Raw genomic sequence first — 12,232 nt, 5'->3', positions numbered from 1 at the left:
ATCAACGTTTGTACTAATCTAACTATTGCTCCTAATAGCCACTTGTAACATATCTTACCATTTTATTGTTGTCAGGCCTCTTTCAGAAAAGGTTCAAAAATATGTGGAACCTGAATTATTTCCTTTACTGTGTTACACTACAGACGGACGCACGAGTGATCCTATAAGAGTTCTTTTTTTTGTACTCGAACGTTCGGAAACCTAAACAGGTTGTGATGTCTAAATCAGAGACTACAACCTTATAGTAGGGGTGCCGAAGAGGAGATTTTTGCAGTTACTCGAGCGCGGCATAAACATAAGGGATTATACCTTGCACGTTGTTGAGTACCTCCACCAAGTATGAGCCCTTAATATTGGTAGGTACGTTTAGAACAACCAAAAAAAAAAAAACTAACTTGTCGTGTGTCTCAGCTGCACGTGTTCGCGCTGGCGCACGTGATGCGGCGGCCGATCTTCGTGTACGGCGTGGAGGTCGTCAACTCGTTCCGCGGCGAGGCGCTCGGCTACGCGCGCTTCCAGGGTGAGTGACGGCTGCTTGTTGCGTGTTACAAGTTATTGTTTTTGTTCGTCTGTAAATGACAGGAGATTTGATAATTTGACGCGTACATTTGTATAGCCTGGCAAAAAAGAGTAGAAATTAATAGGGGCGCCACTATCGCTAATATGGCAACACGAACACGAGAAACATAAACGTAACCATAACAACTTAACCTTCAAAGCCGACATTCTTTGTCAAGCTGACAAAGAAGATGGTCTTTTGCAGGTCCACTCTTATACCCCATTTCATTAAAATTTAAATAATACAAGCATTTTATTAAAATTTATTAAAGTGAATAAATCTAACTAAATTAAAAGAAATTAATAAAATTAAAACCCAAGTTTTTGAGTTAAATCAAGATGGCACCCTTATAGCAACTATGACATGACTATTGACAGCAAACGTCAATTTGATTACTGCATTGAAAACGTCACCAAACCGCCATTGTTATCCTTATTAGTGTTGCATTTCTTGGGAGATAATGAATATTATTTCGAAAGAATTAAAGTAAATTCTAAAATTAAAAATAGTTAAAAAAATATTTTCTTTTATTTCCGCTAAGGTACAAAGACTGATCCTGAGCTTCATACAATTTTGGACCATCTCCTTTCGTAAATAATCCCGAGACTTTTGACAGCATAGACACTAACAACTGACAAGTTTAACAATGTTGTAAGAGGAAAAAAAAATTAGTTCCGTTTCTACACTTTTGCCAAGCTGTAAATTAAAATTTTTACTTAACTATTAATTTTGTGCAGGAATATATCTGCCATTGCTGTGGGAGCCGGAGTTCTGCTCCAAGTCACCGCTGTGCCTGGGCTACACGCGCGGACACTTCTCCGCGCTCGTGCCCATAGAGCCGTACGCGCACAGGCACGCTTACATTTGTCGGTGAGTACTATACCTGCCGCTGCTGTGAGCCGCAGTTCTGCTTCAAGTCGTAATCACTATCTATATCCCCCCCCATGTCATAAAAAAAGCAAAGCAAAGTCCCTCCACCCCTTTTGGACTGCCTAAACAACAATGGGTAAAAACACTGAACGAAACATAATTTACTTATTAAACACGGCAAAAACTCACGTGATACATCGGAGTATGCCCGACAACTTTCTTAACTAGACTATTAAACACTAGCGGACGCCCTTGTCTTCTATTCGTATTTTCGCATGTGTTATGTATAATAAATAGTACAACTTACCATAATACAAAAATATAACATGAACGATTTTTATTGAAAAATCTTCAACCTCTTTTTAACAATTTTCAACCATCATTTTACACCCTTCTGTTTTTATTATCGCGACAAAAAGTATCCTATAACCTTCATATTATGGTCTCTCATCGTGCCAAGTTTTATTCAGTAGTTTCAGCCTAATACCTGGCAGACAAACAGATAGACAAAAAATAAAAAGATTTTTGGTTTCAGTATTGATTATATAATGTCTAAAAATGTTATATAAAATCTACGATGTACAGAAATTGACCTGTTACAGTTTTATTATAAGTATAGATAGGTCGAAAAACCATGAACCCTCTATAAAGATGTAGTCTGTAAAGTGCATCGCACTCCTTGCAGGGACCAGCAGGAAGAGGCCGAAGACACCACGTACCTGCCGCTCACCGATTCGGACGGGAAGCTACTGCCCGTACACTTCCTCACTTGTGACGAGGTTAGACTTTCTTATCCTTTAATATTACAGTCCACACATCGATTTACAAAATTATTATTAAAACATCATGCCTCAACTATTGTTAGCTTTAATAGAGATGATGATAGTTTTTTAAATTGTATATAAATTAGGAGTATGCTAGTAGTAAAGCAATTTTGTAAAAGTAGCAGGGTATCTGCGATTGTTATTTTCGGAGCTACAGGGATTTAAAGGGTCAGATTTGCGGCGCAGCCGCGGATCCCTGAAAAACGCCCCATACAAAATGGTACGATTTAATGACGTCGTAGGATCGTTAGATTTGTTGGGCTTGGGCGGTCAAACCAAATTACCAATATCTTTGGTATTTGTGCGTTTATGTTTATAGTTCAAATATTGAAAAATGTCACATTTTAAGTAAGGAAGCTAAAGCTATGAATTTTCATCTAATAACAATAAAAGATTTTTAATAGATTTTGAAATTTTATAATTTTTTTTATTTTGCAAATAAAAAGTAGCCTATGTGTTAATCCAGAGTAAAATTTATTTCCATTCCAAATTTCAGCTAAATCGCTTCAGTAGTAGCGGCGTTATAGAGTAACAAACATCCAAACATACATACAAACTTACGTTCATAATATTAGTAGGAAGTAGGATAGTAGGATAGGATAGGATGTCCTGTGGTTCGATCATATTTGAGTGTGGCAATGTCTGCACGTTCAGCTGGCGGAGGAGGAGGCGCTGGTGCGGCGCTGGGTGGCGGCGCGCGCGGGCGGCGGCGCGCTGGCGGCGGCGCAGCGCCTGCACGCGCGCCCGCTGCTGCAGGCGCAGATGCTGGAGGAGTGGCTCAACCACTACCGCCGGCTGGCGGCGTGACGCGACGTGACGTGACGTCACCGGTGAGTGTGACAATGTTTGCATCATAGGCGGTGTATAGCGGGTGGCCCGGCTAGAATAGTCCACCCTAGGATACTGAGCTACCGATTTGAAATTCTATAATGGACGTCGAAATACTAATAATTTTATACAAAATATCATTTAAAATATCAAATAATAAGAATTACAACTACTAATAAAGAAAAACCTATAAGCAATAAAGATTTTGAAAAAGGGTACTTTTAATAATAAGATAATACTTAAATAGGCTAAACATATTATAAAAATAAAATATAAAGAAATATCATTATAACTACAACTATAAAATTAAAATAAATTAAAATTAAAACTAATACCTACCTAATTTTAATAAGTATTTTTAATACTTATTAAAATTTGCCGCCCTTGGCAGGGTGCCCATCACGCAGACAGCATTCCCTCGTTGAATTGCGATTGAAATTCTTTGCGCGAGAAAGCTGCCCGCCCGAGGGTCGCCTGTTGCCTCTCTGAGGCGTTTGTTGATCTCCTTGTGGAGAGTCTGAGCTCTCCTGAAAAATATATTAACACCTTTTCTGATATTTACCATAGATACAAAAAAAAAAAAAATAAGTCGATCCGTTTTAGAGCTCTGCGTCCGTAGAGTCCGTACGCGTATGTAGGCCCACCTCAGAAAGTAATCCTAGATACGACTTTGACTTATGCTTTGTTTGTTACAGCCAACATGTCAGGCGCCATCATCAGCTGAGACTGCACACATCTGCAACGTTCTCATCCGACGCAGACATGGACGAACACACACACTCTCCGAGGACCCCCTGCACACACAGACATACTGTATTCGAAATACAAATGTCATTCATGTCATGGAAAACACACTCTTTGATTTTATATCTTATTATAATTTGCTCTGTAAAGGTCTCCGCACACTAGGCGGCCACGATTACGATCACGTTGGACGTGGTCGCAATGCCTATGATTTGGCTGCTTATTTACTACTACGAAAGGTCATGTGCTTGATGCTACTAACACAGTCTTCCCCAATGCAAGTGGACAGAGAATATACCCTACCGGCAAAGACGTATCGCCAAGCGATTTAGCGTTCCGGTACGATGTCGTGTAAAAAGCGAAAGGGGTGGATTTCCATCGTACTCCTAACAAGTTCGCCCGTTTCCATCTTTGAGTGCATCATCACTTACCATCAAGTGAGATTGTAGCAACGGCTAACTTGTAGAGAATAAATTTAAAAAATATGGCTAGTATTCCTTAAAAAAAATATAAGGTTTCTTCAGTTTACCTGGTCGTGGTCATGGCCGTCTAGTGTGCGAGTGCCCTAAGGGTTGATATTCTATTTTTGGAAGACGTCTTTGATTGTAGTGGTAAGACAGCACTAACATGTTTGTGTGTGAAAACTTGAGTAACGTCAGACAGCAGAAAAGAAATGTCAAATTATTGATATATGGGCGTGTAACATCGAAACCCGTTTACCAAAAAACCGTTGCTTAGCAACGAGTTACAAAGTATGATTAATTAACATATTATTTCTGTATTGCTGACGCTGCTTTACTGTCATTCACAAACACGCCTGTCTTACACTTTAACAATTCTACTAATTTTGTAGAGCAATATAAAATTGAATTTTATGGTATAATAAATACGGATTATTTTCCTTTGTGTAAATTGCTTAGTATAGCGCGGCAGCTGGTTGCATATTGTATCTTAAGTAATTAAAATCAGGTGTTACTTTACGGAAGTTCGTTATGAATAGGAATTTATTATGCTATTCTTCGCAAAATATCGACGAATTCAAGGGATAACTTCAATAAAACGATAGAAAATCCTCTACGTACGTTTTTCTACTAATTTATTATCGTTTACATATTGTATATGTTGCCGGCAATCTGTTTAATTCAGGTATTCTATACAATGCCTAGGCAATGTATTTTATTTCATAATGCCTATACATTTTAGGTATTCTATACATTGCCTAGGCATAGTATACTATACTATGCCTAGGCAATGTACCGATTATACAAATTGCCGATAACAATGACATTAAACGTAATATCTTATAATAGCTTATAAACTAAGAGCCTACGGCAGACAGACATACCTCATTTCATAATTTCTGAAAATTTGTCAGAATATGCTTCTATCCCCAACCCACAGTATAATAATAAATAAATATTATATAGGGTTGTGTTACGTTTAGGATTTGTGGGTAAAATACTGGCAGCCATATTTATAACATCGATTAAAAGGAGATATCCTAATTTGGGCCCACTTTTCAGAATGATACAAAACATACTAAAAATCTTGTATATTTAACTAGATTACCCCATTTAAAGTTTAAAAAAGTTTAAAAAAGTTTTTAGGATTATTTTACATTACATTTACATTAGAATCTTAGGCGAATAATATTCGCGAACAGGCAAAGTAAGCTGATTTCATTATTTTCACACCGATCCTGCTTTACAAATGCATATCGTAGTGATTTATATATCCTTTTTGATGCGTATTTCAATCTGTCTGTCAATGTCAAAGTCAATCAATGAATGAGATGTCATTGTCAAATATCATTATCTTAATTTGATTAGATGTGTCCTCAGACCAATTATTGTATAGGACCTGCCTCGCTAGACGTTACTTTTCTGCCAAAGTATATGATCAACGATCTAACGCTATTATAAAAACTGTCTACAAAGAATCGATGTTTCATAGTTGTAATGGAATTCGTCGGTTAAAGAGCTGCTTACGAATACATTTTTATGTAGTTGAATGGTGTAAAAAACGGGCAAGAACTTCTAGTTTAGTATAAGATATGCACCAAATCCAAGCTCGTTTTGTTCGGAAAATGACAGACAATTTTGTTCGTGAATATGGGTGCAATACTGGTCCTTCTATAATTGGTCTGAGGATGTGTCAAGTTAGTGGCAAATAATATTAAACTGTCGTCTGCATAGATCTATAAATTTATGGTCGCAAATGACTTAGACACAGATAGTACAATGATTTTTTTTTTAAATAAAAATTGGTCTCATGAGTTGTCGTTAATTGTCCTAATTTATGGCTAGTATTGGGCCCGAGTTTTACGGAGACTGGGTATCTGTTTTAGGCATCAAACTTAAGTGGACCTAATCATTACTATTTAGGGCTCCCGCATACAACTGCCTCGGAATGTGGTTGATGTTTCGTTTCGGTTCGGTCGAAACTACAGCCGAAACCGAAACTGAAGCTGAAGTTGAAATTCGTTTTACTTAATTTAACTATAACTGCCCCCCCCCCCTTTAACGCGCGTTACAGCTGCTTTTGTGGCTTCTTCTTGCTTCTTGTGGCGGCATTTGTTGAACTTAAAGTTTACTTTACTTTGAAATAGCTTGGTGCTTAAATCTAAATCAATATTTATTTATATGGCTGTATGAGATCAAGTTGGCACAAAATTTAGAAACGTTTTTATCATTAGGGATAATCCGAAAGCATTGCAGGATGGTTTCTGAGTTATTGTTTAAAATGTGATATTTGCTCATATTTTCTATGATAATCTAAAAATTATATGTCCTAAACTTCCATTAACATTAGCTAATGCTTTTTTATTATAGAGATAAATATTGTGTTATAGCTATATATTATAGCTATCACAGACTAATGAGAAAAGAAAGACAGTACACTAATGTTTCTACGGCACCCTTGTTATCACTGTACTGGGTATTGTGGATGAATTGAGTATCCCATCAAAATGTTATTTTCTACTCTCGAAAACACATATCGATAGTGATTTTTCTTCCGTCATCCGTGCATTTGCTTGATGTGTTTATATAAATCGAGATTTTCATTCACTAAATAACAACCGGTGGTGTAGATTCCAACACAGTTTCGTGACCTTCAAAGGAGATGGTCCAAAATTGTATGGAGCCCAGGTCCAGTCATTTTACCCTAGCGGAAATAAAAGAAGATATTATTTTTAACTATTTTTGATTGTACAAATCTACGAATTTACTTTAATTCTTTCGAAATAATATTCATTATCTCCCAAGAAATGCAACATTAATAAGGGTATTCATGGCGGATAGATGACGTTTTCAATACATTAATCAATTTGACGTTTGCTGTCAACTGTCATGTCATAGTTACTCCATGGACGCCATCTTGATATAACTTAATTTTTTTTTATTTTATTTATTTCTTTTTATTTAGTAAGATTTATTCACTTTAATAAATTTTATTAAATTCCTTGTATTTTTTAAATTTTAATGATACGGGGTACAAGAGTAAACCTGAAATGGACCATCTCCTTTGGTTCAAATATGTTTAGTTTTTAATTAACGCATATAGCAGCTAATACTCATCCAGTTAACAAACTACCTACCGTATGATAATTACTGAACTCTCATTATGCAGGAAAAAAAAAGAAACATGGAGAAAATGAAAAAAAAAATTCAATACACAATAATAAATATACAAGAAAAAACTAGTCACAGTTATCAATTTCTTCGTGAGTTTGAATTGAGTTTTTTTTAATAATTAATTCTTGACAAGTACAGGTTAAAAAGACGTTAAATATCAAAGACAAAAAGGAAAAAGATAGACGGTAACTGAGGGTCTGCGATATTTTTTATTGTTATTTTTAATAACTCAATAGCCACGACTGTATAACACATACTTGCTATTTTTTTATATTTTGGCTAGAAACTATATAATAAGTTCGAACTCGTAAATAATAACACTATCTTATTCATTTTTATTAACTTTGAAAATTTGAGTCAAATAACTACTTTCAGCAATAATTATCACAATGTGTACTTAAAAGTAAAGAAAATTGTAGTTGTAGATAGGCAAATTCAATATTACACACAAAATATGGAACAAAGCAAAGAAAACAACGGAAGAGATTTCTAAAATGCGCAAATGCTTATCGTCCAAAACAATTACCTAGAGACTATAGAGAGATAACCAAGGCAACAAAAAAAATTTTTGGTTGGCTGTAGAATGTTAGTTCTGATATGTTTATTATTATTTTTTTTTATTTTCAATAATGTTACGTATGTAAAAAATAATAAAAAAATCCAGTCCTCTGGATGCGGAGATAGAGGACCCAAACAATCGGTGACTTGGGCTCCATAGCAGTGGCTTACACAAACGTTTTTAACTATACCTTTTTCAATACAAATTTATAATGAGTTATTATGGGAGACAGTGTTTTTCTTGCATCTATGAAATGTTAAATACTGATCCTGAGGAACCTCACAATAAGCGGCTTCTCAAGAATAACTGCCTTCTGTATTCGACCATTGGTTAAACAGTCATGTGAAAACTTTAGTCATTGGTCGAAGCTTTTTGCTTTAAGACCATTGACTGAAACGACTATCGGAACAACAATAAGTTGGCTCAACATTCCACATGGCGATAATTTCGCGAGCAAGGTCCCAAGTATTTTGATACTTATTCCTTTTCAACTTTCACCATATTATCGTCATTTGGAACAGTAATATTACAAATTATTATGTTCAGCGCATTGAGTACTTAGTGGGAGTTTTTAGTGTTTTCATACTGTGACGATCGGGTAAACGTAAACGCGGATTTCTAAGGAATTGAACAGTTGTGCAGTAGTGCCGCTAGATGGCGCTGTTTTAATTCCTTAGAAATTCGCGTTTACGTTTACGCGATAGTCACAGTGTCTCCCACTGGGCACTCTGATCGATAGACTAGCATTAAGTTAGGGCTTTTAGTCATGTTTCAAAGCGATTCTCTTTCTACAAATTACATTTGTTATTGATAGGTCACGTGAACAACATTTCAATCGGTTAAGTCACTCTCATACATTTTTTAATTTTCGAAGCGATAGTGTCTGTAGAAAGAGAAAATCGCTATGTAACATGGCTAGACGCTCATGTTTACTGGCTGTATATTATTATAGTTCTAAAATCCATACTTTTTCTCTTACAGACTACATTATCTCGGTTTAATACTAAATTATCGTCTAAGGAGAGTCTATTCGAAGTAAAAATTAAAAAAAAAGGATATTTTACGATACTGTACAGAGAGTATAAGGTTCTAATAATATTTATTTTGTTCTTTCGGTTGTATGTAAATATTTATGTTAAAATTGTGTTTTTTTTGTGTATATTGTTAATCGATTTTATCTGTATGATAAGTATAATATAGATTGTCTCACCATAGTGCATAGGTTTTTTCGCCTTTTCGGGTTTAGATGGTTGAGGTGAGATTTTTAGGCAGAGAGCCTGCATAGCCAGACATAGTGCACTTTTGGAAACGCAGAAACTGTGACAGCCTATAGTCCTACTATAGACAATTAAAATTATGGAGTTTGGACTGTGGTGGCTTTGGAATGTAGATATCAAGAGACCCTTAATCTTACAAACATGAAGTGCATTTCTTTTATATTTTCCTCAGCATGATATAAAAAATCATGTCCCCAATAGTCAGTCACGCCAGCCTGAAGACCTCCGCTAAAGATTTTTTTTAAAGATAATAATTAAGGGTCTTAGCGAAGAGCTGCCAAAAAACCAAGTGTCTGGCGGTTTCTCAAGATGTCCTGGAGAAAATATCATAAAATTACGTTTTGTTGTACCCTTTAAACCTAACCTAACCTTTTGAACTTCTAAAGCCACTACGGTTCATACTCTACAATTGGCTATCGGAGTAACCCATGGTAGGAGCATTGGCTGACAAACTGTCAGCCTTCCCAGAATGAGGTGTCTGGCTATAACAGGCTCTCAGTCCATTAGGGCCCTTTACATTTGGCGTTTCTGAAGTGTAGATTCGTTGCTTTTATGTGCACAGTGTGCCTAGTGGGAGTTTTCAATATTTTCATACTGTTACTATCGCGTTAACGTAAACGCGAATTTATATGGAATTGAAACAGTTGTGCAGTAGTGCCACTAGATGGCGCTGTTTCAATTCGCGCTTGGAAATTCACGTTTACGTTAACGTGATCGTCACAGTATCAAACTGCCACTAGGCCCTCAGCAACGAGATTCAGCAAAATCGTGTCAAGGTTTATTAGGTATATTTTACTATTGAATTGTTTAGTGCGACGACCACATGGGCATATGTCATATGTCAAAATGTACAACCATGTATAAACCTTATGTCTGCTCCTCGCGTTGGCCTATTTTTTGGCAAATATGTGGGCTATCACGTAGTGCAGGTATTTTGTAACAACCTCAATATTCGCCACAATTAGACGTTAAATATCGGGGTTAGGCTGCTTGTCCACCAAAACGGAGCGAGGGAGCTTAGCGGAGCATCGGAGTAATGCGGAGCGGATTTGCGTACTGTGTCTGTCTACCGGAGCGGAGCGAGGTTGCGGAGCGGAGTTGCAGACTATGGTATGTAAATAAATGTTAAAAAGTTATTTAATCCCGCTCCGTTTCCTCCGCTTACCGGTTTTATATGAATTTTTAAACTAGCTCGCAAGTCCCTGTCCACTTAAGAGGAGCAGAGATTAAAAGTGCAATCCTATTGGTTAATATTTCTCAGTTTGTCGGCTCCGCTGCCTATCTCCGATTTGGTGGACTAGCAGTCTTAGACTGTATCTTATTTAACATCACAATACTTAGGTGCGCGTCTCATTTTAGGCCTTATTTATAAACGTCTAATGAAATCGTGGTAATAATGTTGTGTAATTGTGATACAGGCCTGCTATGTCGTCAAGATAAAATGTACCTAATGCACCTTGTTTTAAAGTCGTACATTATGTACTACCGAGTTTTAGTTAGTAAACGTTCCGCTAGTATGACAGTTACGGTTTCGCTAAAATTAAGCTTTAAATCAAGGAATATTAGATCTATTTTTCACTTACGTTATAGTGTTAAGACGCTCGAAAACGACTACGGAGTCTCAGGCTAAGTGCGTTTTTGTGTACTTATTCGTATTTTATTAATGTATACGTGTGTGTTTTTTTTTTAACAAAACCATAGACGAACATCGTATATGAAATAGTGCACAAATAACTACATACATAAAAACGTATCGAATATGTACGAGTGAGTTCACAAATGCTTTAGGTATAACTAACTTTCAATGGGATTTGTTGCGTGAAGAGTTTCGTTCACTCTAACAGGCCGTACAGACTACTTTAGTATTATAGTCGAGTCCGAACAATTTTTGAATTTACAGCCCAAAAATCGTTTGTAGTCGACTAAATTACTAAAGTAGTCCGAACAAGACTTAAAGCGAAGGCCAAATCAATGCGTGCAAACTTCTGACAAACAAAAATGCGGTCTTAATTATTATAGGTAAATGCTGCGTGACCATAAAATGAGGGAACGGTATAGATTATATTACGCTCTCTTTCATTTACAGACCTCACGGGAGACGTTAGTGATGCACCGCATGTACATTGTACATATCGATATAGAGGAATTTTACATCCGATATTGTCGAAGCTGACTTTAAAATAAGAGGAGGCATGACTGGATTCTACTGAACAAGTTATATGGAATTAAATCTTGTATAAAAATTGTAATGAATTCCCGCAATGTCAGACTATTCATCTAAATATGACGCCACTCTTGACCGTGGACGTCGGTTGAACACATTGGTTTGGTCTGTTATAGCTTATATTTGAGGCTGTAGATAGCATTGAAGGTTGAAGGCGGCATGTTTAAGGCTCCGTTCAAGAAATAGAGTTTAGTTTTATCCTTGATAGCAAAATATTTAATAATAAAAATTAATAAAGAGTTGAATAGTCGATAAATAAAACGTAGCTCGTTTTTATTTTTCTGGGGTTTTCGCCTTTAATAATAATTTTCGTTGGGATTCTTATATAAATAATGTACCTACATATTTAATGTATTTTTTTTTCCATTTGCTCTTTCACAAATTTGTCCTTGCAATGCCTTTTTTTTTCAATAAAACGCGTACAATTTAATTTTAGATCTTTCCTAATAATCTGTGTAACCTACAAAATTTAATCAATAAAGCACTTATTTTATGAAGCGTTCTTTATTTTTTTGTGTTTTATTTTGAAACATTGTAACCTAACCTATTCACTAAATGTAATATCAGCAGTCAGCACTAAATCGCAATCAAGATCAACATAAATATTGTTGCTCAATTTGTTGAATGGGTAAATTTTTTAGGGTTTTAGGAGGAAATAGGGGTTAAAAGTTAACATCGATTTCCACGCAGACGAACGAAATCCGGTAGTAGT

General features: G+C 36.1%; 2 protein-coding genes across 2 annotated transcripts in view; both read left to right on the top strand.

The window, feature by feature from the left end:
• The window catches only part of LOC112054746 (ubiquitin thioesterase trabid), a 28,611-nt gene extending 16,584 nt beyond the window's left edge, over positions 1-12,027 (top strand). The window contains exons 14-18 of the mRNA XM_052889121.1: positions 412-520; positions 1,297-1,429; positions 2,115-2,208; positions 2,908-3,083; positions 3,777-12,027. Coding sequence (XP_052745081.1) covers positions 412-520; positions 1,297-1,429; positions 2,115-2,208; positions 2,908-3,060 — 489 coding nt within the window. The 3' untranslated portion in view covers positions 3,061-3,083; positions 3,777-12,027. The remainder of the gene's footprint in view (positions 1-411; positions 521-1,296; positions 1,430-2,114; positions 2,209-2,907; positions 3,084-3,776) is intronic.
• Positions 1-12,232, top strand: part of LOC112054743 (protein C12orf4 homolog) — a 140,920-nt gene that overhangs the window by 78,742 nt on the left and 49,946 nt on the right. The gene's annotated exons all lie outside the window — the stretch shown is intronic.

The sequence above is a fragment of the Bicyclus anynana genome, chromosome 24 (genome assembly GCF_947172395.1).
Source record: "Bicyclus anynana chromosome 24, ilBicAnyn1.1, whole genome shotgun sequence".
NCBI lineage: Eukaryota > Metazoa > Arthropoda > Insecta > Lepidoptera > Nymphalidae > Bicyclus > Bicyclus anynana.
Note: the sequence above shows the minus strand (reverse complement) of the source record. Positions and strands in the feature narration are given on the sequence as shown.